Source organism: Prionailurus bengalensis, chromosome C1 (genome assembly GCF_016509475.1).
Source record: "Prionailurus bengalensis isolate Pbe53 chromosome C1, Fcat_Pben_1.1_paternal_pri, whole genome shotgun sequence".
Taxonomy (NCBI): Eukaryota; Metazoa; Chordata; class Mammalia; order Carnivora; family Felidae; genus Prionailurus; species Prionailurus bengalensis.
Window position 1 is genome coordinate 18,009,152 of NC_057345.1, and position 26,746 is coordinate 18,035,897.

At 49.1% G+C, this 26,746-nt stretch overlaps 1 protein-coding gene and 1 long non-coding RNA gene across 3 annotated transcripts in view; one reads left to right on the top strand and one right to left on the bottom strand.

Moving 5' to 3' along the window:
- Positions 1 to 3,055: 3,055 nt before the first annotated feature.
- LOC122482097 lies at positions 3,056 to 6,142 on the bottom strand. Its single transcript, XR_006296988.1, has 3 exons — positions 5,827 to 6,142; positions 4,944 to 5,059; positions 3,056 to 3,799 (listed from the first exon to the last, which is right to left on the bottom strand). It is a non-coding gene; the product is annotated as an uncharacterized LOC122482097 (long non-coding RNA).
- Positions 6,143 to 21,442: 15,300 nt separating this feature from the next.
- The window catches only part of GRHL3 (grainyhead like transcription factor 3), a 35,257-nt gene continuing 29,953 nt past the window's right edge, over positions 21,443 to 26,746 (top strand). The window contains exon 1 of one of the 2 annotated variants that reach the window (XM_043578593.1): positions 21,443 to 21,720. In XM_043578593.1, the coding sequence (XP_043434528.1) occupies positions 21,704 to 21,720 (17 nt within the window). In that variant the 5' untranslated portion in view covers positions 21,443 to 21,703. The remainder of the gene's footprint in view (positions 21,721 to 26,746) is intronic. The other variant, XM_043578592.1, reaches the window with a different exon arrangement.

Below are 26,746 nucleotides of genomic sequence, written 5' to 3' on the forward strand. Positions count from 1 at the left end.
GTCTCCAAAGACAGCAAGTTCCTATCACCTTCCCCACTTTTTTTTTTTTTTTTTTTTTTTTGAGCTTCTGGGTTTTTTTTTTTTTTTTTCCGAGCTTCTAGTTCTGCGAGGTGCTTTCTCCCGAGGCCCTTTGCCCCCAGCCTCAAGCTCTCTCGGGCTGAGGTGGGCAGGGGAAGGGCCGGAGGTGAGATACAGTCCCAGTCGACACAAGCACCTTTCTATTCGTTCTGCCGTGTTGGACACACGGGCACGCTTAATAAAACAGGTGGCTGATCCGAAGTGCTGATTCGGCCACGCCCCCTCCCTTTCATCTTGGGCTGTGAGTGTTTTAACAGCCACGCTTAACAAGAAGAAATGGAATTTATCTCCTTAATAAGCCACCCTGAAGTCACTGGGCTTAATCATGTTCATCTCCCAGGAGGCTGCAGGGATCATTGCTGGTTTTAGTAATAATTCACCTAGTGTGCTGCACAACGATCCATATGGTCATTTAAAACAACAGCAACAAACTCGGGGCGCCTGGGTGGCTCAGTCGGTGAAGCGCCAGGCTTCGGCTCAGGTCGGGATCTCACAGTTCGCGGGTTTGAGCCCCGCGTCGGGCTCTGCGCTGACAGCTCGGAGCCTGGAGCCTGCCTCGGATTCTGTGGCTCCCTCTCTCTCTCTGCCCCTCTCCCCCCTCAAAAATAAATAAACGTTTGCGGCGCCTGGGTGGTGCAGTCGGTTAAGCGTCCGACTTCAGCCAGGTCACGATCTCGCGGTCCGTGAGTTCGAGCCCCGCGTCAGGCTCTGGGCTGATGGCTCGGAGCCTGGAGCCTGTTTCCGATTCTGTGTCTCCCTCTCTCTGCCCCTCCCCCGTTCATGCTCTGTCTCTCTCTGTCCCAAAAATAAATAAACGTTGAAAATAAATAAATAAATAAATAAACATTAAACGACAACAACACAGAAACCCCATTGATACGGGTCTTTTGAAAAAAGCAAGTTTATAAAACATAGCACCTTGTGTGCAATTGCAGTTTTGTTGGGGAACGTCCACTTGTGGACGGGAGAATAGTTTGGAAGGTTTAAAATATCAGCACTGGATGGTGAGGTAACGTGGTTTTTGAATTTTCGGGTATTTACTGCCTCTCGAGATTTTGATAAATTCCTTCCACAAACATACATTATACTCGAGAGTCAAGAAAAAAGTAACCCCCAGGATATTCCTCAAACTTGAGCTTGGCTCAAACAGTCTCGGGGACTCAGACCAAAAGAAAAATCTAGATGTCGTAACTAATTTCGGCTTTTATATCCCCTTCCTCAATTCAGGCCCACCTCCCCGCAAGGCCCAGGAGTTGAAGCTAGGGAGAAATGATCACTCGTCATTTGTGTTCGACTCAGCAGCACATTTTTCCCCCTCGTTCTGGCTTCTTCCCACAGTGAGAGCTGTCACAGAGGCACGCAGGGGTGGGAGCGGCTGTCTTTCCACAACCCTCAAATGTTTGGTTTCTCCCAGCCTGTGCTTTATCCTGAAGGCCGGGGGTTAGAACTACCGTTCACTTCTCTGAGGGAGGGGTGTTGAGAGGAATTTGCCGGTTCAACCTGGGTTGAGGCAACCAGACCTCGAGTGTGGAACCAGCCTCTTTCTCGCAGCCTTTCGGGGGGCAGTGTTCTCGGCAGAAGCCGGGACGGGCAAGGCCTCAGATAGGGGCTTCGGGTACTAACTCCTTTCAGCTTCCTTGAGAACAGCCTGATTCCCTCCCCGCCTGAAGTTAAGCCTGGAAAGTTCCATCCCCCTGATTGGAGGAAGAAGAGGGGTTTACAAAAACGCCCTGGAAGATGAGGAGGAGGGCAATAGGCCGTTTGGGAGTCAAACGACATTTGTGGCTGATGAAGGCTGATTCTGAACCCCAGGTGGTAGTTTCCCGTGGGACGGGGAGAAACGGCGAGTGGGCTGACTGCTGGGGCCTGCTCCTGCGATGGCTGTGCCTAGGCCTCCCTTCTGCCAGGCGTGGCTGGCGAGGAGCGCCTTCCCAGTGGCCCGGGCCTCCCTTGGGCCCGCTGCCCCGCAGCTGCCATTTCAGATGTGAGGCTGCAAGCTTCTGAGGGGGGGCCACCTCCCGGGAGATTACGCACCCCTGCGGGAAGGCTCCAGTGAGGAGGAAGGCCGGGCGAGAGGGGGTACCCAAATGAGTATCAGGTCCACGGTGGGCACTCAGTAAATGAATGAACCCCGGGAAACAGTGGCTAAGAATGTGGCCACCGGAGCTGGTGGATCTGGGTTCACACCGCGGTGCCGCCTTTAAGAGCTGTGTGTCCGACAGCAAAGGAGAACCGAATGCCCACTGCCTAGGACTTTTGAGGGGGATTAGCAGAGCACTGGGGCCTGCTAGTGCCACCGAGGACCTGGCTTTTAGACTTCATTTAATTTAATTAAACTTATATTTAAATCTGGAAACTGACTCAGCGTAAAATATTTTCCTATGAAGGACCACTTTGTTGTTTGGGTAGGACTGCATCACACTTTTCATGTATTTTTCTCTAACTAGCTGCTTTATTAAGATATAATTGACATACCATTAAATTCTCCATTTGAAAGTATACAACTCAGTGGCTGTTAGTGTATTCACAAGGTTAGGCGACCGTCACCACTAAATGCAGAACACTTCATCACCCCAGAAAGAAAGCTCATACCTGTTAGCAATCTCTCCACGTTCTCCCCTGCCCCCAGCCCCTGGCAACCATAATGTACCTTCTGTCTCTAGGAGTTTGCCCATTCCGGACATAGGGTATAAATGGAGTCATTTAATATATGTTCTTTTGATCCTGGCTTCTTTCACCGAGCATAGTTTCTCAAGGTTTCCTTCATCTTGCATTTACTCCTTTTTATGGCTGAATAATATGTAATATTCCTTTGAAAGTGTATGCCACCATTTGCGTATCTATTCATCAGTTCACAGATATTTGGGTTGTTTCCATGTTTTGGCTACGAGCCCCTGGAAACATAGCATTCAAATTGAGATGTGTGCTAAGTGTAAAGTCAATTCCAGATTTCAAAGACTTGTACAAGAAAAGAATATAAAATGCCTTGTTAACACTTTATTTGTATTGGCTGTATGTTGAAATCACACTTTTTTTTTTTTACATGTGTTGGATTAAATAAAACATATCCTTACAAAAAACTAGCCTGAAAACAAGACCGGGAAGGCGTGAGCCGCTGGGGGGTTGGGGGGTGGGGGTGGGCAGGGGCAGGGGTAGTTCAGGGCCTGAAATGCAGAACAGGTTGACTCAGCAGCCAGAGCAGACACTTTTGGTCACCCTTCCTTGGCACTGAGGGCAGCTGCAGGGAGGAAAATCCAGGCAGGAGTTGGGAGCAGACCCGCACGTAGAATTATGGACAAAAGGAGTAATTGCAGTGGCCGGTGACAACAGTGGCTTCTCCTGGCACCTGGCCTGGGTCGGGGCTGCAGAGATGCTCACACCCCCATAAGCTCCCCGGCTCCTCCCAATGGGAGAGGCCTCCTTACCCCTGGGCACCGGGCATCTGGCTCCTGAGTGGCCATCAGGAGCCTGGAGCCCCGGCTCTGCTCTGTCACCATCCTGCTGTATGTCCTTGGGCAAGTCCCTTCCACTCTGGGCCTTGTCAGGCGAGGGGATTGGCTTAGGGGATCTGGAGCGTTCTCCAGCTTTACTATTTAATATAACAATTTTAATATTAATATTTCCTATTCTAAATGAAAAAGTCCTGAGTCAAACAGATGGGAGATCAATCCCGGCTTTCTCCTTACGGGCTGTGTCACGTCTCTGCCCCATGTTTCTCCATCTATAAAATGGGGTAAATAATAAATAGTTACCTCACAGGGTCACCGTGTAGCTTAAATCAGATAATCATTGCTGAGGCTGAGTGCTTAACTAGGTACCAAGTACAGTCCTAAGTGCTTTGCACAGATGAGCATATTTAATCTTCCCACCAAACCCTCCAAGGCAGGTCTCATCAGTTCCTTTGCCAAGGGCACATAGTGACAGTGTTTCAGAGCAAGGGTTTTAAAGCCAGGACTTCCAGAGTTCTTTATGTCTCATGCTAACCCAGTGCCAGCACCCATCATAAACCCTCAGTAAGTGTTGGAAGGGAGAGGGAGGCAGAACCCCATGGTTGTTGATATACCTCGATGGAGACACTATTAAGCTCCCCACCAAACAGATAGGGACACCAGGCCCAAAAGGATGAAGTGATGTGTCCTGGGCCACCGCCAAAATGGTGACAGTGCGAAACCCAAGTATCCTGGCTCAGAGCTCCCTCCAGTCTTTGAAACAGGAGTGGATCTCATGCAAATCTGCTGGCAGATGAGTGGCCCCAACCCAGGCTGATCTCAGAACTTATCACTTGGCTGATTAACATCTGAATATCGGCGCGGTGCTTCTGGAAATGCCTTTGTCTTCCTCTGTGTAGAGTCCCTGAACTCATCTAGGTCGAATCCTTAGTTGCTAGGTCTCACATTTAATAAGAATTGTCTGCCCAGGGCACTTAAAAAGTCACTCTTGGCTTGAGACTCAGTTCGGATATTTCTTGAGTGTTTACTGTGGGTAGAACATGTATTAGGTGCCGGAGCTACAGGGAGATGAAGGGACTACCTCCCTGCCCTGCCCTCCGGGAGTTCCCAGTTGAATCAGACAGATAAAAGAAATTCCCTTGCTCAAGAATAATTGCTGAAAGATGGGCAAAAATGATAAAGGCCAGTGTTGGTGATGGTGTGGAGAAGGAATCACTCTTGTTCCCTGCTGGTGGGAAAGGAACTTGGTACCACCTTTCCGGAGAACAGTCGGTCACAGGGACTAAATGTCATAAAATTGTGCCTGCCCTTGAGATCCTCCAATCCTACCTCTTGAAACTGGCCCCAGGGAAATAGTTGTGGCTGGGCACAAAGATTTAGCTGTAGTTATGTTAATACAGCATTGATTATACTAACCTCAAACTGGATGTAACTCAAATGTCCCTCAGTGGGTGCCTGGTCAATGAGGCCAGGTCTTCCATACAAAGGTCTTCATAGAACATTTCATGCTGGAAAGAGGTTCACGTTGTTGCCTAATGGGAGAGAAACAGCAGGTAACAACAGTATCCGTGGAGTGATATCTTTTTTTTTTTTTTTTTGGTCAGGATACATATTTGCCACGATGAGAGCTAACATTTATTGAGTCAATTACAGGGATTATGTCAATCCTACAACATAGATCATTTCTTTAAAAAAAAAAACCTTCTAAATAAACTTTTTCATATCATAGATGCGGTCTTTATTTTCATTTTACAACTGGGGAAATGAGGTTCAGACAGTTTAGGAGACCAGGCCACCTGTGTATAGCTGGGATTAGAATCCAGCTCAGAGAGCCTGTGCATTTAACCTGGGGGCTGTGGCCTTCCTGTAGGCAGAGAAAAAGGTAGGGAAGAGCCACAGTAGTTCTCTTTGGATGAAAAATTTTCAGTTATTTATTTATTAAATGTATTGTGACTTAATTTAGTCTTCATTATATTTATCTGCATTTTCATTGTTTTTTTTTTTTTTTTCTCTCAATGAGCACGGTTATTTTTACTTCAGATAATACTAGCCTATTGACCCTACAAATCAAAAAGATCAAAAGCTTGAACTGTCAACAGGGTTTTTTCCCTGCCATGCCTTCCAACTGCCAGAGGGCTGTTTCAGGCTAAGGAGCAGGCACACCAAGGTCCAAACTCCTGCAAAGAGAGGAACCTCATCCCCAGCCAGCCCCCCTCACGCAGGATCCCAAAGGGCTAGGTTCCAGCCGAAGGGGTTCAGTCTACCCACCAGCCCCTGACCTCCAAGGCCTGGACCTCACCTGCAGTTCAAAGGTGGGCACTCTGGTCACGGTGGCCCCATTCCTCTTGATGTAAGGCTTCCAGCCACCTCATTTCAGAATGAACCAGGCAAGGAGAATCCCAAAGCAGGTGGCAAGGATTCTTAAGAAAACCAAGATTCATGTTTTTCCCAAATCAGTTAGCGATCCCCTAGTCACCACCCACCAACGGGTTAGTTCTTTTTACTCCCTGTGCTGGCTGGCTGCTGTAATAACTGTTCATGATTAAAACTGTCACAACGGCTCTTAGACGGCCATATCTTAGGTTTCCACCCTCTGAGGAAAGGGAGACGTTGAGAGCAAGCCAAAGAACTGTTGGGGGGGGGGGGGCGGGGAGGAGTGGGAGCGTGGGCGGAGGAGGAGGGCAGGGAGTTGTAACCATACCGAAAATAGCAAAACGGTAATAATAAACTTAACCAGCATTTACTGAGAACTTAGACATGCTGTGAGGTTTACATGCATGATCTCATTGAACCCTCCCTTAAAACACCAAGAGGTAGATCAGGCACTGTTACTACATGACCTCAAAGGTGGGAGAACCCAGGCGGAGTGATATTAAATAACTTGCCGGAGGTCATATCACGCAGCTGATAAATGATGCAGTTAGGATCCTAAACCCAAGACCTCCTCTTGCTAAGTAGCAGCTTCCTGGAGCTGTGGGAGCCCCAAACAGTCTTTACACCTCTCAGTGCACGCATGCGTGCGCACGCGTGCGGGCATGCACTTTGCAGTTTCAGGGAAACTGCTGCTTTCAAGTCTCTTGGCCAGAAAGAGCTCACATTTCTTCTGGATTTATGTGAGGCCAGTTTGGAAATAGGCCAGCTCGACGACTCTGAGATCAGGCACCCGGGTTTGTATCCTATTGCCAACACTACATGTTTCTGTGACCTTGGGCCTCAGTATCTCAGTGTAAAATGAAGATTGGTAATAATACATACACGCATGTACACAATCACATGCTGACCATAAGGTTTGGAAATATACTATTATTTTGCCTGGATTATAATGTAGCATAGCTAAACCGTTCACATTTGTTATTCTTTGTTATTCGTATTTGCCTGTTTTCAGACTTAATGGCTACTATGTATTTATCTCATGGGGGTTATATGTATGCGCCTGTGTATATGTACACACACAGATATAGATGTTTAAACACATGCATATATATTGAAATATGTGTGCAAGGAACTTAGCATACAGCCTGACATACAGCAGGGGCTTAATACGTGATGGCTCCTGTTATTTTTATTTTCAGAAATCTGGCCTCAACTGAATCTCACCAATGTTGATTCAGTGCTTGCTATGGGAGGGCCCTGGGGGGAAGCTCACCCCCAGTGGGGTAGGCAGACATCCTCATGAAGAATTCTCATGGGAGTCTACATAAGTGATGTGCTACCTATATGGACACAGTGCTTCGAGAAAACAATAGACAAAGGAGTGCATGATTGCCAGGGAGACTTAAGTGGTAAGATTTTTATTTTTAGGTTAAATGCGCAATACAGATAGGTGCACAGGTCTTAAATGTACAATTTGGTGAATTTTAATGGAAGTATACACTCGTGTAACCACCACCAGAATCAAGATGGAGAATATTTCTATTCTGCCCCCCCACCAAGCCCTTTTGTGCCCCTTCCAGTCACAAAGGCAACCACAGTTCTGTTTTTTCTACAGTAGCTTTGCCTGTTCTTGACCTTCATATAAATGGAATCATCTACAGTGTCCTCTTTTTAGGTCTGGCTTCTTCCATTTAACATGGGTGGCAGGTTCTAAGTTGAGCTTCAAAGCATTGCTAGGACTGAATAAGTAACAGTGGGGGCCAAGGAGGTAGCTTGAGAAAAGGTAAAAAGGGAGAAAGGTTAACATAGTATGCTTGGGGAATGGTAAGTGTGGCTAGAACAAGGGTTGGGTTCCCAATGGGGAATAGTGAGAAAGGGATGGAAAGGTAGGTTGGAGTTTTGTTTTGCAGGGTTTTAAATGCCAGGTCGAACAAAGTATGTGGACTTTATCCTGAAGGCAGTGGAGAGCCACCTAGGATTCCTGAACAGAAGATGAAATGTGGGTTTTGAGAAGAAACATAGATATCTATCTCCATAGCAGATAGCATAAAATGGAGTAGAAAGAGTCTGGGGCCAGGGGATGAGTCGTTGGATCGTTCATTCATGCATGCATGCATGCATGCATGCACATATGCGGGCCATTCATTCAGTCTCCCAACTTTTTGACCAGATAGACTGTTCATTCATTCACTCAAAAAGAATGTATCTGTGACTGGGGTCTGGTTTGACCATTCTCCATTACATTGCATCCCTGGCTTTGGTCCTTGGACTAGAAAACAAATAAAAATTTGATAAACCCTGTCTGTTGTTGTTTCAAATTCCACTCTCCCTTCTTCCACATTCTAGAAAATCCTTAATCTATTCTGGGCATCATCATCAAGTCTTAAGAAAATCGTCATCCCCATCAAGTATATTTTTCTTGAAGACCCTATTGGGCAGGCATCCCCTTATTTTGTGAGATTAGCCCCAAGAAACAGGAAAGGCTTAAATCAATGAAAGCAAGATTAACTGCTTTTGGTGGAAGGCTGGCATTAGAATTTCCCAAAGTGGGTTCTGCACTGGGCCACTGGTTCTATAGTTGTTGCAGGTATTTGGTAGGGATAGGGAAGATGATTACGTGGCCACCTCAGTTTGGGAAACCCTGGGTTGAAAAAGCAAACAAAACAGCTTTCCTGAGGTGCCTGGATGTCTCAGTTGATTAAATATCCAACTTCGGCTCAGGTCATGATCTCACGGTCTTTGAGTTCGAGCCCCACATCAGGCTCTGTGCTGACAGCTCAGGGCCTGGAGCCTGCTTCCGATTCTGTGTCTCCCTCTCTCTCTGCCCCTCCGCTGCTCATGCTCATGCTCTGTCTCTGTCTCTGTCTCAAAAAATGAATAAAACATTAAAAAAAAAAACAGATTTCCTAACTGTTGGACTTTTAGAGACTTGACTGTGCATTGCTAATTTTTAAGGGGGTCTGGTGAGCAGCTCTACCCGAATGGTTTGATCCCAGAACCTTTTCTTGGGCATTCTTGTATTGTCCAAAAACACATCTATGGGATTTCCTGACTTGACTTTAGAGAATTCAAAAGCAATTGAGATCCAGGAGAGGCATGGAGCAAACTGCCCAGGACAGTAAAGCCAGAGAGAGGAGAGCCAGGAGCTGTGAAGAAGAGGGTGCTACTTCCTCAGGAAGGGTGGGGTGGGGTGGGGGAAGGGAGTGGGCTTGAGCCTCACAAGGAAGTGGGAAGAAGAAAGAAGCTTCCCAGCTGGAAGAGGAAGTGGCTCAGGCTGGACTGGGGCCCGAAGAGGATAGGCATCATGCAGAATTCTATGGAAATGTTCTCTTCAAGACTGACTGCATCTGGATGCTGTTGCAGGACAGAAGGAAGAGGAGGAAAGAGTCCAAGGTTCCTGGCCACCGACTGGAACACAGGGTCCCCCATCACAATCTCTAGGGCTCTACCCACACCCACGGACAGAGGCCTGTGAAGCTGAGCTCCTCCCCTTCCTGTCCTGGCTCAGACACTGTCACAGGCCCTGGGCTGCAGCTGCCCCTGCTGTCAGGGGACCAGAGGATGATCAGGTGGCGCTTCCAGAAAACAGAGTCTGAGATTTCGTGAAAGATGGGCAGATCTATGTCTCATCACCACCTAGGTGGTGGCTTCAGGCAAGTTTGCACACGAAATTATGGCTGCCGCTGATGTTCTGGGGTAATTCTGGCCCCGGGTTCAAGTCCCAGCTCCACACCCTCCTTGAACAAATCACTTTACTTCTCTGGGCCTCAGTTTGCCCACCTGGAAAATGAAAAGCCTATTTTTTCCTAACAGTAAAATATTTTTTAAAAAAATAATAACATAATAGGTATAAAATATTTAGCACGCGTTGGGCACTAAGGGCTTTGTAAAAAGTGTGTCTGTTCCTTACCACCAATAAATTCCTCCAAAGCCCATTGTCTCTGCAAAGGGAAATTTGTGGCGTGTTAAAATGGTTAAGTGATGTTTTACTGTAGGGGGTAAAAACTGGTAGAACTAGTTGAAACCAATTGTTTTTTATTTTCTGTAAACCCCACCCATCTCATCCCCCTGGGGTCAAACAGGGCATAAGAATAACTCAGTGGGGCTCTGCTCTAATGGACACTCCTGCGGGGAAGGACTCTCATTCCCAGGGATGCTAGACGCCTCCTCTATCCCCAGCATTTGTCCCCTGCTGGGGGTGACTCAGACTGCTTGACAGGCGAGGGGTTGGGGGTGGGGGAGAAAGAAAGAAAAAGAAAAAGAAAAGAAAAAAGAAAACGTTCCATTTCCCTGGCGGGGCCTGTTTTATAACAGATCACTACATCCCCAGGCTCCAGGGGAAACATCCCTCCCTTACCATAAACTAATCCGTCCTGAGGAAGTGAAGACCGACTCCTGCCTGAGGCGTCCGTAAGAGCAAAATCCTGGGGTGTGATGTTTGAGGCTGGCCAGGTCATTGTGATGCAGGTTTTGCTTTCTGACCCCACACCTTCCCTGGGGCCTTGCTGGGGCCTTGCTGTGGCTCCTGAAAGCCTCGTGGGGTCTTGCAAACAGTTCTTGGGGTTGGGAAGGTTTAGCCTAGAGGCTGCTTGGATGCGGGGTACATAGGTGGGGGATCAGCTTTTGAAGATGGCACCAGGTCGCTGGTGTTTGTGAAACGTGATCCTGGCAGATAAGACATCTGGCACTAACGCTTTCTTCCGTTCTGTTTTCTCTCGGGGGCACCTTCAAAATCACAGATCACAAATCTTACCTAAAAGGAACCTGAATGACCTTCAAACCCAAACCTCTCATTTCACGGTTGAAGGGACTGGTTCAGAGAAGAGAGTTAACTTGCCTAAGGTCAACACAGCCAAGGAGAAGCAGAACTGGAACTCAAACCTTGACCTCCTGCCTCTTGGTCCTGTGCTCTCTCCCCCACTGGGTAACAACAGTACTGGTAGCAGCCGTGTTAAGTGCTTCACATGCATTTCATCCTCACAACCGTCTATGAAGTAGATACTGCTACTGCTGCCATTTTACAGACGGAAGAAACAGACCCGGACAAACAAGCTCAGGGTCACGGCCAACAAAACGCAGAACCAGGATTTGAACTCAGGTCTGGCTAGAAACCTGGAGCTCATGATCATTAACACTAAACTTAACTCTCAATACTCCAAACTACCTCCTGGGCTGCGGGGAGCCTGGAGAGTGGACCAGGGTGAAGCAAAAGGCTCCCAAACGTGTCACATCCAGGTGAGGCTAAGTATAAGCTGTCACTTATCCAAGGGTGACCGAATGAAATACTGTGGGACCCTATATTGGGTCATCAATCACTTCAGAGGCCACTAATAGTTTTGAAATATGGCCACACAGCCAAAGCCACTAGCTAGAGAGTCAGGTCCCTGTCACCTGCCTACGGAGACTCTTCTCCTCCTGGAGGTGTCCTCAGGGCCCTTTAATGGGTAATACTGGGGGGTGTCTGCTCATGACTGAGGAGGGTGTGAATGACAGAGCTCGTTGTGAAAGGGGAGGGGGCTGAGGCTGAAGCATCTCTCCAGGGACAGTTGTCAAGGCATGACTCAGATTTCGAAAGAGCCTGGGCAGAGAGAACACTCATGCTCACTTCCCCTCTGAGGATGAGGAATCTGGTGACTAACCTCCATCACCAGGCACATCTGCCCTGGGCTGCGTGCCCTGGTGGCTGGAGCCGAAGAAGAGACAAGACAAGGAACTCACTGTTTCACTGGGAGGCAAGATAAGCCATCTGTAATGACAGCAACAACAGCTGACATTACCAGGACTTAGAACACAAGAGTGGTGCTAAATGCTTTGCGTGTGTTCAATCATTTAAAACCCTACAAGGTAGGAGTTATGCCTACTTTGAAGATGAAGAAACGGAGGCTCCGAGAGATCAAAGAACTTGCCTAAGGTCCCACGGGTGGTAAACGGTAGAGCCAAGGTTTGAACTCAAGAAGGTTGGCTCCACAATCTATGATCTCAACTAGATGGTGCCCTACCGTGTGTTCATGTGTGTGCACGTGCATGTGTGCGGGGCAGACGCTCTGCAGTAGAATCCTGCGTCCCCTGGAGGGGGAGATTAGCACACTCTCACGGAGTCCCCCAACACGGGAGAACCTGACAATTCCAGCAGGAAACCGATTTTGCAGAAAGCCAGTTGTAGACAGAGGAAGGAGGCAAGGTTTTCCAGAGTAGAGGGGTTTGGTGAAGGTTCCCCCACCAAGCTTCCTGGTGGGCAGAAACATACCTTATTTGTTCCTCCCCCCGGCCCGTGGCACAAACGCTTGGCCAAAGCAGGTCCTCACTAAGCTTACTGAATAACTGCTTGCTGAGGCAACATCGGCTGGTGGTTCAAGGGCTTGAGCTTTAGAGCCAAATGTCCCAGGTTCGAATCCTAGCATGGTCACTCTAGGGCTGTAGGACACCATCAAGTTCCCTGGCCTTTCCACGCCTCAGTTTCCTTACCTAGAAGATAAGAGGTGGTGATTGTATCTAAACCTTTGGGCAGTTGTAAGGATTGAGTGAAACCGGTCAGGGAACGTGTTCATCACAGTCTGGCATATAGTTAAGTGCTCAAAAAATAAGAGCTACCATTATAATTTTTAATGATTCAATGAATCTTCACAGTTGTTTAAATGAATAATGCCCATATACAGACAGCAGGTCCTGAAGTGGAGGAGATTCCAGAACATCTGGAAAATGGAAGGTAGAGGTGATAAATAAATAAACCCAGCCCGGGAGGGAAAGCTGACCACAGCGTGACATGTGCCCAGGTAGTGCGGGCAGCCTGTCCAGAGCACAGGCTGAAACGGTGAGTAGGGGCCGGTGGAAGTAGTGAACTGAGGAGGACTTCTGAGCAGCTGCCCTCCTGAGGGAAGAGCCGGAAAGGCCCGATCTCGGTAAGAGACAGGGTTCGTAAGCACCTCCAGGCCACAAGAGGCCCCAGAAGCTCTTCCCCTTCTTCCTCCTCGCCGCTTGACCACCTGCCACCAAACTGAGGGCCCTAAAAATCTCCCAGCAGACCAGTCATGGATTCAGAAAAACCCGATGCTGAATGTCTGGGGTCCAAGGTCGAGTACTGAACCTGTGACCACATGGCCTCTGCCTTCCTGAGAAGGCGCGGGGCCCAGAAGGCCCATGCATGTCCCTCCCTCCCCACTTCTCCAGTGAGATCAGATCTAAATAAACACCAGGGGCAGGCTCTGAAGGCATACTGTAAAGAAATAGCAACAACGGACCTTACGGGTTCATTATGCCTACTTGGAACCTCTCTGAGCCTGGAGCAGGCCCCGCCCCACCTAGCCCTACCTCTCTCTCATCTAGGGACACTCCACTAACCCCAGACACTCACTCCTGTTCAGCACTGACACACCAGGACTCTGTGTCCAAGCCAGGTCTTGGACATTTTCCTTGTAGTTCCTCAAGGAAACCCTCATCTGAACCCGCAAGCCTCCAGTTGGATCCCTGCAGACAGATGAGAAGGGGAAATACATTTTTAGCTTTGTTGGCCATGGTGGCAGTGGGATTAATAGGTGTTTTTTTAGCGAGGCTCCCTTTTATTTGGAAGTGGGCAGTAACTTTTTTCTTTTTTAAGTTTCTTTGAGAGAGTGTGCAGGAGTGGGGGTGGGGCAGAGAGAGAGGATCCCAAGCAGGCTCTGTGCTGCCAGCAAGGAGCCCAACCTGGGGCTCGAACCCCAGCGATCCGTGAGATCATGACCGGAGCCAAAATCGGGAGTCAGACGCTTAACCGACTGAGCCACCCAGGCGCCCTGGCAGTACCTTGTTTAATGGTGGCCCTTTTTTTTTTTTAATTTAAAAAAAAATTTTTTTTTCAACGTTTATTTATTTTGGGGACAGAGAGAGACAGAGCATGAACGGGGGAGGGGCAGAGAGAGAGGGAGACACAGAATCGGAAACAGGCTCCAGGCTCCGAGCCATCAGCCCAGAGCCCGACGCGGGGCTCGAACTCACAGACCGCGAGATCGTGACCTGGCTGAAGTCGGACGCTTAACCGACTGCGCCACCCAGGCGCCCCAATGGTGGCCCTTTTAACATGCAGACTGATGATGGCAATGGGGATGGGTCGCTAAGGCCAGAGAACAGGTTCCTAGAAAGAGTGGGCCTCCGGGGCTGAGCCAGGAGGGTTCTGTTCTTTCCAGAGGGCCCTCTCCTCCTAGGATGGAGGCTGCCTTCCCTGGCTGCCTTTTGCTCTGGCCAGTTCCTGGCAACAGAGAGAGACTTTCCAAAGAGTCCTCTGGCTGCTTCTTCCTTCCCCGCTCAGGGACAAGCCTTCTCTGATTTGCTACTTTTTTAAAACCACAGTTTCCTTTTTCCTTCCTTTCTTTTTTTTTTTTTTTTAATGTTTTATTTTATTTGTGAGACAGAGAAGACAGAGTATGAGCAGGGGAGGGGCAGAGAGAGAGGGAGACACAGAATCTGAAACAGGCTCCAGGCTCTGAGCTGTCAGCACAGAGCTCGACACGGGGCTCAAACTCACAAACCGCGAGATCATGACCTGAGCCGCGGTCGGACGCTTAACCGAATGAGCTACCCAGGCCCCGCCACCCCCCGCCCCGCCTTTTTTTTTTTTTATTAGCAGAAGAAATACTGTCCATAAGTAAGCCGAAAGAATAAAATATAAATGACCCCTGATCCATTATCCATGATACTCTCTGGTGTGTATCTTTCCTGTTCTTTTTCTATTCATATAAATGGGTTTTTAAAACAGGAAGTGACTAATTTACTAAAAGTAGAATTTGAGGCTCAGAAGTAGAAAACAGACCCAGCTTCTAGACTCAGAAGCTTCCAGTAAGTTGGTGCATGAATGGGCCTCCCTCTTCTCCTTTGTAAAAGGGTAACAGCAGCTACCTCATAGGGTTGTCATGAGCATTAAATGAGATAGAACACTGAGCCCAGTGCCTTGCCTACAGTAAGGACTCTAACAATTGTGCTGTAAACTCAGTAAATAACTTTACAGGCCTCCTTTCAAACTGGCTCAGTGTGCAACTACATTCGGGTATCTTATTCGTCACTGAGCTTCTGTTGAAGGGTATGTATATTAACTCTAATTTTTCAGGATTATAAACGGTGCTCTGATGCATAACCTTGCAGATAACTCTTTGCACCACAGAGATTACTTCGCTTAGACTAAATTCTTATGAGTGAAACTGCTAGATCCAAAATGAGCTAAAATCTAAAGCCCACGTTTGGACTGATTCACATTCCCTCCAGCAAGGAGAGAGCCTGTTCCCTCACCCTTAACAACACTGGGGTTTGGCATTTTCTTTCATCTTTATCACTTGGTAAGTGAAACAAACAAACAAACAAACAAACAAACAAACAAACAACACTTGCCTGCTTGTTTTCCAGGTATTCAAACCTTCTCTTGGCTTTTTTAAAGGGACGCTTTGAGGACAGTTTTAGACCCCATAATGATTCTTCCCGTCCAAAGCACTGCCAGGAAGGAACACAGGTGGTGTTAGCAGCAGAACTGTGATAAAAACCTCGAGTACAGAACCGAAGAGGGTCTGGATGCTGCCCACCCCTCACCCCTCACAGGCACAACTTGCAGCTTCTTCCATGCTTTCAAATGAGGGCTGTATTCTCTGTGTAGGGCGTGTGGCCCGTTTCTCCACTAAAGTCCAGGGATGGGGTAGAAAAGAATTTTACGATGAAATGTTTACAGAGCTTCAGGCACATGTCCAGGATAGCACTTTGGGGACCCATCAGGCTCCATAATGGTATCCAGGATGATGCTTTATCCAAAACCTGAGGTTCCAATCCAAACTCCTTTCTTAAGTAGGGATGTTTTCTCCGAACATCAAGTTCAAATGGGGCCAAAAATCCAACCCCCCCCCCTTCACTACCTCCATCCTGATAAAGCCAGAGAGAAGCCAGAGATAAAGCATAGGAAACATATTCTAAACTGAAAAGAGCTTCACACATCGGGCTGTTAACAGAGGCTGAGTGCTGAGTGCTTGCTGTGAATTAAGCCGTGTACTGAGGCCAGAAATAGGTGGTGGCCAAGAACCCTAAGCTACATGCTCACCTATAGCCCCGCCTATCTTTTATTAGGTACCTACTATTAGCCACTGGCTTTCCATTGAGATCTTATTTAATTTAATCTTCAAATCAACCCCACTGAGGGATGATGGGGAAACTGAAACTTCCAGAAATGAGTCACTGGTCCAAAGGTATATGCTAATAAGAGGAAGTGTAGCGACTAGAAATTTGGAAGTCTTCCTTGGGGGTTGGAGATAGAAGGCAGCAGCCGGTTTTCCCAGGATGTCAATTAGCTTCTGTACATTGTACATGTTCATCCATTTTTCATTTGTTCAACACATTTATTGAACACTTATGTTGAGACCTGGGACAGGCGCCACAAAAGATTTATTTTTCTTTGTGTGGTTTCTGCACTGCAGGATCTTATAAATCCTTCCTACCTTACAAATCCTATCAACCAACCTATCTCTTTTTCTTCCTTTCTTCTCTCCTTCCCTTTTTCCTTCCACCACCCATTCATCCATCCAAGGCTTTATTCCAAGCACTCAGGATGCTGAAAGGACTGCTTCCAAGGCTTTAGGGTCAGGCAGACATTGGTCTGATTCCGTCACTAGTCAGACAGCCAGGTGACCCTAGAGGAGTTCCCTCACCTCTCAGAGCTGTTCCTCTTCTGCAAAGTGGGGATAATTATGACAACTACTTCACAGAACTCCGGGGAATGACATGACCTGCACATAAAGCACCTAGAACTGTGCCTGGCACGTTACAGGGACAATGGCACGTACTAAGGACAGTATCTCCTTTAACTTGCAGAGCAATCATTTCACCGAGGAGGAAACTCAGGTAACAAGGAAGTAAAGTGGCTTGTCCAAGGTCTTAGGCAGTTGACTCCAGAGTCGGTACCCTGTGGTAACTTGGCCAGTGCTCCAGGAGTCAAGTCCGTCTGGAGTGGATTATGTGACCCCATTTGACAGGCAGGAATGGGATAAAGCATCTAAAGCAAGTAGCACAGGGTGAGTGCTCAATTAATGATCATTTTAATGAAGTCAAGGTTAGAACTGATTCCTGAGCTCCCTGCTTCGAACCTGCAAGTTGGGCAGCCCCCATTTTCCATGCACACACTTCACAGGGAGGCTCCAAGCAAGGACTCCACATCTTTACTATCTTTATCTCCGCCTTTGCTCCAGGAAGAATGGGGGCAGAAGGACCACTTAGTTAATGGGCATTAAAACTGGGGTTTGGGGGTGCCTGAGTGGCAGCTAAGCATCTGATTCTTGATTTCAGCTCAGGTCATGATTTCACAGTTTGTGAGTTTGAGCCCCACGTCAGGCTCTGCGTTGCCTTGCTTGGGATTCTTGCTCTCTCCCTCTCTCTCTGTTTCTCTCCTGCTTGTACTCTCTCTCTCACTCTTTCAAAATAAATAAATAAACAGCAGCAACAACAACAAAAAACCCCTGGGGTTTTGCAGGGGTACCTGGCTGGCTCAGTCAGTAGGGTGTGTGGCCGTTGGTCTTGGGGTCATGAGTTTAAATCCCACATTGAGCACAGAGATTACTTAAAAAAAGAAAAATATTTATAAACAACAACAACAACAACCGGAGTTTGGTATAGTATTTCTAATTAAAAAGCAATGCAAGATCAGTGCAGAAACCTGGTAGGGAAGAGAAGATAGGGAAAAAATTAAAGTTCTGTCATTTTAGCACTCACAGAGAAGTATTGTTGACATTTGGGAATTTGTCCTTTCAATATTTTTATGTAGGTCAACAGATTTTCATTAAGTCTTGGATGCCCAGGAAGTCTTGATGTGTTAGAAAAAAAGGACTGTTCGCAGGGCCATCGTGTCCAACAGCGCAAGTCTTGTACCCTAAGATGGCACTGTGCTTGTGCAGTCCACAACCTCTGCAGACAAACAAAACAGCCCCTGCTCTTAGCATGTACTTAGCTCCATGGTCCTAACCTTTACCCCTCCCCAACACGTAAAAAGTGTCACACTCTTTCAGAGGTAAATCTGGAAAGGAGAAGGAGGGATTTCCAGAAGTAATCTAGAAAAGGAAACCTGGGTGATCTCGCATGCAACGCCTCCCTTTCCGTGATTCATTAATCTGGTCTCAGAGGCTCCGAGAGAAGAAATTTACCCAGCTGTAGAGCTAGGAAGTGGCCAGCGGCCAGGCAGAACTTGAACCCAGGGCAATCCCTAACTTAATCTAGTTCTACAAGAATGGAGGCAGAAAGATGTGGGTTCAGATTTCAGCTTTTACTTATCAGCTTTTCACTTTTGAGAACTCACTTAACTCCTCTCAGTTTCTTCACCTGTAAAATGAGGCAGCAGCTTCCCCATGAGGTTTACATGAGAATTAAATGAGAAAAAAAGGCTATCCTAACAGTTACTGAGTGCTCTGGGCCAGGCATTGCAGAATGCACTTCACGTGCATTATCTCATTGAATCCTCACAATGACCCTATTTCACAGGTGAGGAAACTGAGGCTCAAAAAGCTCAAGTCATTTGCCCAACATCACGTGGTTGGGCTGGGATTTGAACCCAGATCTGTCAGTCTCAGAGCAATACTGTTAGCTAACATAGGTAACTCTTAGCACAGGGCTTCCAACATACAAACGTGAAATAAACAGCAGGCACCATTATTTGCTTACACTGTTGTGAAAATAATTACTATGTCACATGTGACTGGTTGGTCTCTGTTTTCAACTTCTCGGCCAAGAAACCAAGAATTGGGCCAATCCATAGAGGAGGACAGATGCCAGCCCAGCTTAGCCCTGGGGCATGCCCAGGCTACACAGGAGGAGGAAAGGGGTGTGGGCAAAGCTTGGGTAGTGTCTCTCTCAAACCTTGGCATCTGTGATTCGTTTAATGAAGGGCTAGAACAGCCCACACCTCACAACTGGGAGGCATAGCTCTGCTGAGGGGTCTGGTAACCTTGTAAACTGGCTCATGGTGCCTGCGCCTACCTACCCTAGACCATTAGTCTATGGTCTCCATCCCACCCAGGGTGCCTTCCCATGTTGGGAGACATAGAACCCCTCTGCCCCATGATCTGGGCCTCTGCTGATCTCTGCAGATGGGTGTGTGTGATTAAAGAGGCAAAATCCAGAAGTAGAGAGAGAGGACCCATTTTAAAAAGTCCAGCGAGCACAGACACGCCGCCCGGAATCCCAGCCTCCATCTGAGCCCAGCCAACATGAGTCACCTCCACAGCCCTTTACCTGTGAGTTGCAACACAGCTGACAGAAACTCCCAGCCTTCCAGGAGGCGGCAGACCAGTGTGCCATCCCTTGGGCCGCAGTGAGCTTTGCAGTCACAGCTGGCACCAAATGGCTCTCCTGCCACCAATAACATCTGCAAAGTGGTTGGACACCGGCTCTGTTCTTGGATCAAATCCCAGCTCCAGCTCCACACTTCTAAGCTCTGCAGCTTGAGTAACTTACTCAGTCACTTGTACTTCAGTTTCCTCATCTCTAAAACAAGGACAATGAAAGCGCCCCTCTCACAGGGTCCCTATGAGGATTAAGCGAGACGATGCACGTAACGGCGGAGCACGATGTCTGATATGTGGTATACCGAGCACCTACCGTCCGCCAGACCCGTAGTAGGCACTGGAGGTTCAAAAGCGAACAGGCCAGACAAGGTCTTTACTCTAATGGAGTTCACATTCCAAAAAGGGGGGGGGGGGGGGATGAACAATAAACAATTAGAAAAATATAAAAAGGTTGTTAGAGCTTTGCAGAGAGCCAAATAAAGTGGTGTGATATAGTGACTGAATGTGACTTTAACAAGGGCAGCTGGGGGGCCTGGGGGGCTCAGTTGGTTGAGTGTCCGACTTTGGCGCAGGTCATGATCTTGCAGTTCGTGAGTTAGAGCCCCGCAAGGGGTTCTGTGCTGACAGTTCAGAGCCTGGAACCTGCTTCAGATTCTGTCTCCCTCTCTCTCTGCCCCTCCCCTGCCCGTGCTCTTTGTCTGTCTCAAAAATAAATGTTAAAAAAATTAAAAAACAAAAAACAACCCCCCCCCCCAATAACCCAGAAAAAACAAGGGCAACTGGGAAGGCCCACTCTGAGCTGATGACTTTATTAGCAACCACTATTACTATTTACTGTTATTCGTCAGGGTCCCCTTGGCTGCCACCAACACAGCCTCCAGTGAGAAACCAACCTCTGACATTTCTCAAACCCAGTACCCTTTCTCCACACGCCTGACCTCACCCTGAGAAGGCTCCTTCAGATTCTGACTTTACCCTGAAAACCTCCATCATATTGGCAGGAGGAGCTGAAACCACACCCTTCCCTGAGAGAGAAAGGAGTGGGCCAAGGCGAGGCTCCCAGGAAGACAGAGCAAAGAGATAATTTGCTAAAAGGGAAGAGGGGATGGGCAGAGAACAGAAAGAGAGAGGGAAAAAACAGATACCGAGATCTGTAGCTTAGATTTAATTTCAAATTAATCCTGGTGGAAGCTCTAAAAACAGCTCTAGCATTCTCCTAATTGTGTCTGTGGATCTTTCGGGTTTACCAACCTTGTTCCTCACAGAGCCAGCTCATGGCAATTATTCCACAATTACTTAGTCTGAGGAGTATCTGATTTCTCCTGTGTTTCCAATGAGGAAGAAAGCGCTTATTAGGCTCTGTGAAATGACCAGCTAGCTAAGGCTTCAGAGGTGGTGGACTTCAACTTTTCCATCCCCTTCTGTGCTGGCCAAAGGTATCTGGTTTGCTCATCTCTCATTCAGATCTGTATCACACCAAATAAAAGGCTGCTTCCCACCCTATCTCCACCACCACCCCCCCCCCCCACCACATGCACACACACTCCAATTGTAGACTCCTCAAGAACAGTGACCCTGTCTTCTTGGCCTCCGTCTCCTCAGAACCCAGAGTAAGGCCTGGCACACAACAGGTGCTCAGGAAATCATCTGTTGAATTGCGGCCACTGACTTCAGCTCTAAGGGACAGCCAGACTTGGAGATGACTGAAGATTCAGATCTGGGCTCTGACACTCAACTAGCTTTACCCCTGGGCAAGTCAATTTACCTCTCCCGCCTCCATTTCCTCACCTGTTAAGTGTGTTGGGAAGGAAGGGGGTGCTGTAATAATATCAGCCACGGTGGGTTACTGTGAGAATCAAAAGAACTCACTTGAATAACTGTAAGATTATTCAAAAATAACATACTGTTATCTTAAGGGGAAAGCTCTGAAAAACAAAGGGAATTTACACACAGGACTCCCCCCCCCCCCATACGGTGGGGGTGGGGCGGGGAGATCGGCTCTCTGAGAATTCCCCAGTGACTGAAGTATTTGATGCTGGGTAGAGGAAGGGGCAAAGGAATTGAGGGGATGTTCCCAAGTATCCAGGATACTAACTAGAAACAGAAATCGACCTTTGGCCAAGTATCTGTCTCTGTACTTTTCCTCTATCTTCTCTCCAACATTTTTTTCCCCTCCCTCTCTCCTCCCTCTTCTCCACCTCCCACCCCCTCACCTAGGAAGGAATTGGCCAGCTCCACCCAGCCGGCCCCCCTTGGCTCCGCCCCCAACGCGGCAGGCCAAGAGTTAACAGCTGCACCTGTTGAGGCATACCTGCTGTCGCCGGCACCTGTACCCATAGCCAATCAGCACCAGCGCTGCCGGGAACCTACCTGTCAGCAAAATCCCGACACTCAAACCTCAACATAAATCAAACACTTCCCTGGGCAGGGAATGTCTGTGTCAGGCAAGAATTAGAGACAAGCGGTCAGCAGAGCCTCAGTGCTGGTGCCCGTCTTCATCTTTGAGCTTGGGAGCCTGGGAGCAAGAAGATGTCGAATGAACTTGAGTGAGTAAACATTGGTGGATGCCTGGCGCTCTCTGAGCATGGAGGCTCCGTGGGGTTTCCAGAAGGGGGAAGCGCAGGGAGGCCGGCGCCAGGATTCACAGAGCAATTTGTAAGGGTAAATGAATGGGCTGACGATCTCACTTTGACGTGTTGAGGCAAGCCCCATCTCAAGCTAGAGTTGAGTGTTTCCCTGGGAAAATAGGTTTTTTTTCTCTCTCTCTCCATGCTGAGCAGTTTCGAGCCAGGTAGGGAAACACAGAGGACTGAAACCGCGAAGGCTGTCGGCACCACTTTCTAATACTCTTAAAGGGACTCAGAAATCAGCTCCAATCCCAACTAGGCTATCTTCTTGCCAAAAGGAACTTCTTTGAGGTAGTTCTAAGAGCAGTCTTAGGCGGAGAGCTGGATTTCTCTAAAGGGGCTTGTTTGTTGGGTTGGAACAGTCCCAAGTGGGAAGGTTACAGAGTGGTGTTTAAACATATGGGCTCTGTAGTCAGCCTGACCTAGGTTCAAATCCAGACTCTGCTCCTTATGGGGTATGTGATCTTGGACAAGTCATTCAACTCACCTGAGCCTCATTTACTTCATCCAGAAAATGGGCACAAGAATGTTTTGTAGGGTTCCTGACAGAGTTGTGTGTGATAAAAACTGTAAAATGCTAAGCACAGAGCTCGGGTCTGAAGATGCTTTAACAAAATGTAGTTGATTTTATTCAGAGGCAGTTCTAAGTCTGAAGAAGCTGAGATGTGGTTTTCAGTGAGGTCATCTCCATTGCCTGGCAGGATGCAGTGCCTTCCTGCCCATATGAGTGAGATTCAGACTCCCCACTGGCTGATGCCGATGTTCACCATGGACCCCCTGCTTAGGGTCTAGACCTCAGAGAAGGTGGCTTGGAGCTGGGATTCTGGGCTGCTTTAGTTTGGGTTCAGGGAATTGGCAGATGCCAGGCTTCTAAAACACAGACTCTCCTTGCTTTGCTCAGAGGTGAGTGGGCAGAGACAAGGGCGGAACCATCTTTTTTTCTAGCTACTCCTCAATAAATTGTTTTAAGAACATGAGACCTGCGGGGGGCAATTGGTGGGTCCTAATTGCAGACAGCGTTCCAGGACACCCGCTAGCTCTTGAGTTCTCCTGGATTAGCCAACTATGTCCATAGTACACTGACTGGGCATCAGATTTCGCTTAACAAACTCCCTGGGGTTGACGATGTGTTGACAACTGGAATAAAAGCAGGGGCACTGGAGGCAACACCTGGGTTCAAATACCAGCTGTCGCTAATGAGCTGTGTGACCTTGCACAAGTCACTTCACCTACCTGAGTCTCTGTTTCCTCACTTGTAAATTGTGGGTGCCATAGTGGAGTTGTTGGAAGACCCAACTACTTTGGAAAAGTGATTGGTTTAAAGCCTGATAAGGAGCAAACTAACAATACCCTTGTTACTTCACAGAGAAATAACCGATGAGTATTTATGAGCCTCTTGCTTTTTATTTTTCCACACTCCTAAAACAAAAATCTTATGTCTTGTAGATCTGCTGGTTAACACTGCAGAGGCTGCAGACAAAATCTGCTCATTAGTACCCTTTTGGGGGGGTGGGGGGAGGGGTTGGTAAGTGTCCTGAAGCTGGGATACTTGAACAAAAAGGTTTCCTGATTTTCTCCTTCTTAATGATTTGGGTTTGAAGTCTGATCAGCTGACAGTGGACACTTCTCTGATCCGGTTGGGGGAGGGGGAGGGGAACCTGTGCCCGCAGAGTAATTGCAGACAGACTCGGAAGCCACCATCTGAGATTACAAGGACAGAGCCTCAGTGCCCTGGGGCTGGGCTACACTTACGGATAAGGGGGGGGGGGGGGGGGGGGGGGGGGGGGGGGGGGGGGGGTGGGGGGGGGGGTGGGGGGGGGGGTTGGGGGGGGGTGGGGGTGGGGGGTGGGGGGGGGGGGGGGGGGGGGGGGGGGGGGGGGGGGGGGGGGGGCCGGGGAAGGGTATCAAGTGCTTGGCTTGCAACTTTTGAGTAGCTGCTGCTGGTGCTGCTGTGACCACAGGCTTGGCTGCCGAATTCCCCCCCGCGCCCCCCCAAAAGTGCCGAATTAGGAGGGCTGGTTCTAGCGTCCATCTTGAGCTCCGACAGTGTGATGAACTCTTGCCAGGCCTTGGTGTGCTGGGAAAAGCCGGGCTCGTGTAGGACTAAATGCTGCCACTTGGCAACCGCAGGATCCTGGTGAAATTTGTTTCTCCCCTCCGACCCTCTGTGTCCTCCGCGGTCTAACATGGGCTGTGCACACCCACCTGGCCGGGGAAACAATGCGCTCCGGCATGCGGGCCACCCAGCCCGCGGCAGGCCTCGGGTGGAAGGCGGCACTTCGAACGCCGGGTCCTGGGGTGCATGGCGGCGCGTAGTTAGAACCCCGCTCGAGGCAGCTTGCGGGTGGAGCACTCCGGCCTTTCATGTGGTCGGGCCCAGCGCCTGCCGGGTGCGTCTGCCAGCCTCGGGGCCAACGCAGGCCGCCTCGGGTGCCGCCAGTGGGCGCCGTCTGCTGCCCCCGGGCTAGAGCCGCCGCAAGGGATCCTGGGGCTGCGCGAGGCGCAGGAAGTCGCGGCCTGGCGCGCTCCTCTCGCGGGACGCAGTGGGCGCCTGCGCGCAGCCCGCCGTGGCTTTCTGGGGGGGGCGGTCCGCTTACAGCCTGGGGTCTTATCCCGGTTGCTGTGGGTCCTTCGGGCCCCTTTGGAGCTACAAGTAGAGTGCTGCCCCGGGGCCTAGTGTGTGCCTGGCGCACCTGCCCTGGCTCGCCCCGCCCAGGAGGAAATGAAGCCTTAGGAGACTAAGTGATCAGCACATAGTAGGTCTAATCGAATGGAGGAGAGAGAGTGAAGTGAGCGAGGCGCACCAGGATTCCCTCCTCCAGCCTTGCACGGTCTTCGGACTGAGAGCCCACCTGCCGCCTAGAATTTTCTCCCTCCCGAAAGCCTTGGAGAGACGGGACTGCCCGTGGGAGGGGGACAGGGGACGTCCCAGTGGGTGACCACAGGCCTCTGTCGCCGCTCCATCTGATCTCCAGGAGCGCCAGGCTCCAGACTGCCTGGAGCGCTGAAAGAGTTAACCAGGAACGCCTCCCCACTGCGGTTTTGTGGTCGAAACCATGATTGCCAGGAGCAAATTTTTGTCGTGCACAAGGTGTGTTATTAAAAGTCGGAGTTACGCTGCTGGTGAATGAAAAGTTAAGAGCCCTCATTAAGCTCGGCCTGTAAAACAGGCGGACTGAGGCTGAGACAACCCTAACGGCGGCGGCTCCGGGTGCGGGACGCTCCTGAGGCTCCTGCTACTGCACTGGCTGCCCAGGCACAGCGAGGGCCCGGGGTCAGGTGCCTGGAGCCAAAGGGGGCGTCGGGGGTCCACCCAGAGGAAGCGGAGCCGGAGGAAGGGCCACAGGGCCGACACAGAAATAGCATACTGGAAGCTTTCCCTTTGGTGAAAACAAAAGCAACAGCCAAGCATTGACCCGAGGGCCGACTCCACAGCAGACACGGTGCCCGGTGCTTGGTAAATACATGATCTCCTTTAACTCTCCCAACAATCCAGTGAGGATGGGAGCATAAGTGCGGTGTTGCTCAAAGACGAGTCTGAGGCTTGCCCCAGGCTTGCTCGAGATCTCAAGGAAATCTTCACCGGGTCTCAACCGAGGGGCTAGAAGGATGTTCCACACCAATGTGTCACCCTGCTTCCTATCTGCACAGATATTGAAAAAAGAGGCGGAGATACGCCAACCTGTTAATAGTGGTTATCTCTGGAGGAATGCAGGTGAATTCTAGTCTCTGCTTCCAATTTTCTCTGTGTTTTACATTTTGTATATTGTGGTTTTACATACCTATGTTACTTTTGAAATGGGGAAGGTGAGGAGAGAGAGCCATTATTTTGCAGAGAGAGAATTATTGGTTCGCCTAAAACTGATGTTCTCGAAGTGTGGTTCCTGGACCAGCATCATCATCTTCACCACCTGGGAACTTGTTAGAAATGCAAATTCTCAGCCTCACCCTAGACCTACTGAATCAGAAATTCTGGGGGTGGGGTTCAGCAATATGTGTTTTAACAGGCCCTCCAGGCGATTCTGATGCATGTTCAAGTTTAAGAACCATTGGCCTAGAAGACCTGGCAGAGGATTGGGAGACAAGAGGTTCCCAGATCCTCTTCTGACCTGCCACGTAGTTGCTGGGTCAGCAAGATGAGAGCTCGTGGCTATGGGGGTCACGCTTGTGTTTGAGCCCAGCTCTGCCATGTAGGGACCAGGTGACTTTTGGTTGAGCTCCTTAACCTTTCTAGGTGTCAGTGCTGTATGTGTAAATTAGTGATAATACGCCTCCCCCCCCCCCCACACACACACACACAGGTCAAGTATGAGAATGAAAAGGCACAGGGCCTGATGCTTTTATTTTTTATTTTTATTTTTTTTTCAACGTTTATTTATTTTGGGGACAGAGAGAGACAGAGCATGAACGGGGGAGGGGCAGAGAGAGAGGGAGACACAGAATCGGAAACAGACTCCAGGCTCTGAGCCATCAGCCCAGAGCCCGACGCGGGGCTCGAACTCACGGACCGCGAGATCGTGACCTGGCTGAAGTCGGACACTTAACCGACTGCGCCACCCAGGCGCCCCTTGATGCTTTTAAATAACAGTTCCTTTTCCTTCCCGTGTTGCCCTTCCCCTCTTGGGAGCTCAGCATTTGCAACATGGAGCAAATAATCCTGGCTTCCTTTCATCTTCTAAAAAAGTCAGAACTGACCTAGTGGATGTCCTGAAGGGAAATTATCTCACCAATATTTGGTGTTATTTCACTGGTGGGTGGAGCACCCGGGCAGCAAGAATTGGAAACTTTTGAGGGCAGGGACAGCGTGGTGTTTACCTTTGTGTCCTAGTACCCAGCACAGGGCTTATTATAGGGTAACTCTCAGTGAATGTTTATTGGATGAATCAGTGCGTGAATGAATGAAGGGATGTGGCACCCTGGGTTTAGAGGTGGATTTCAATTTCTT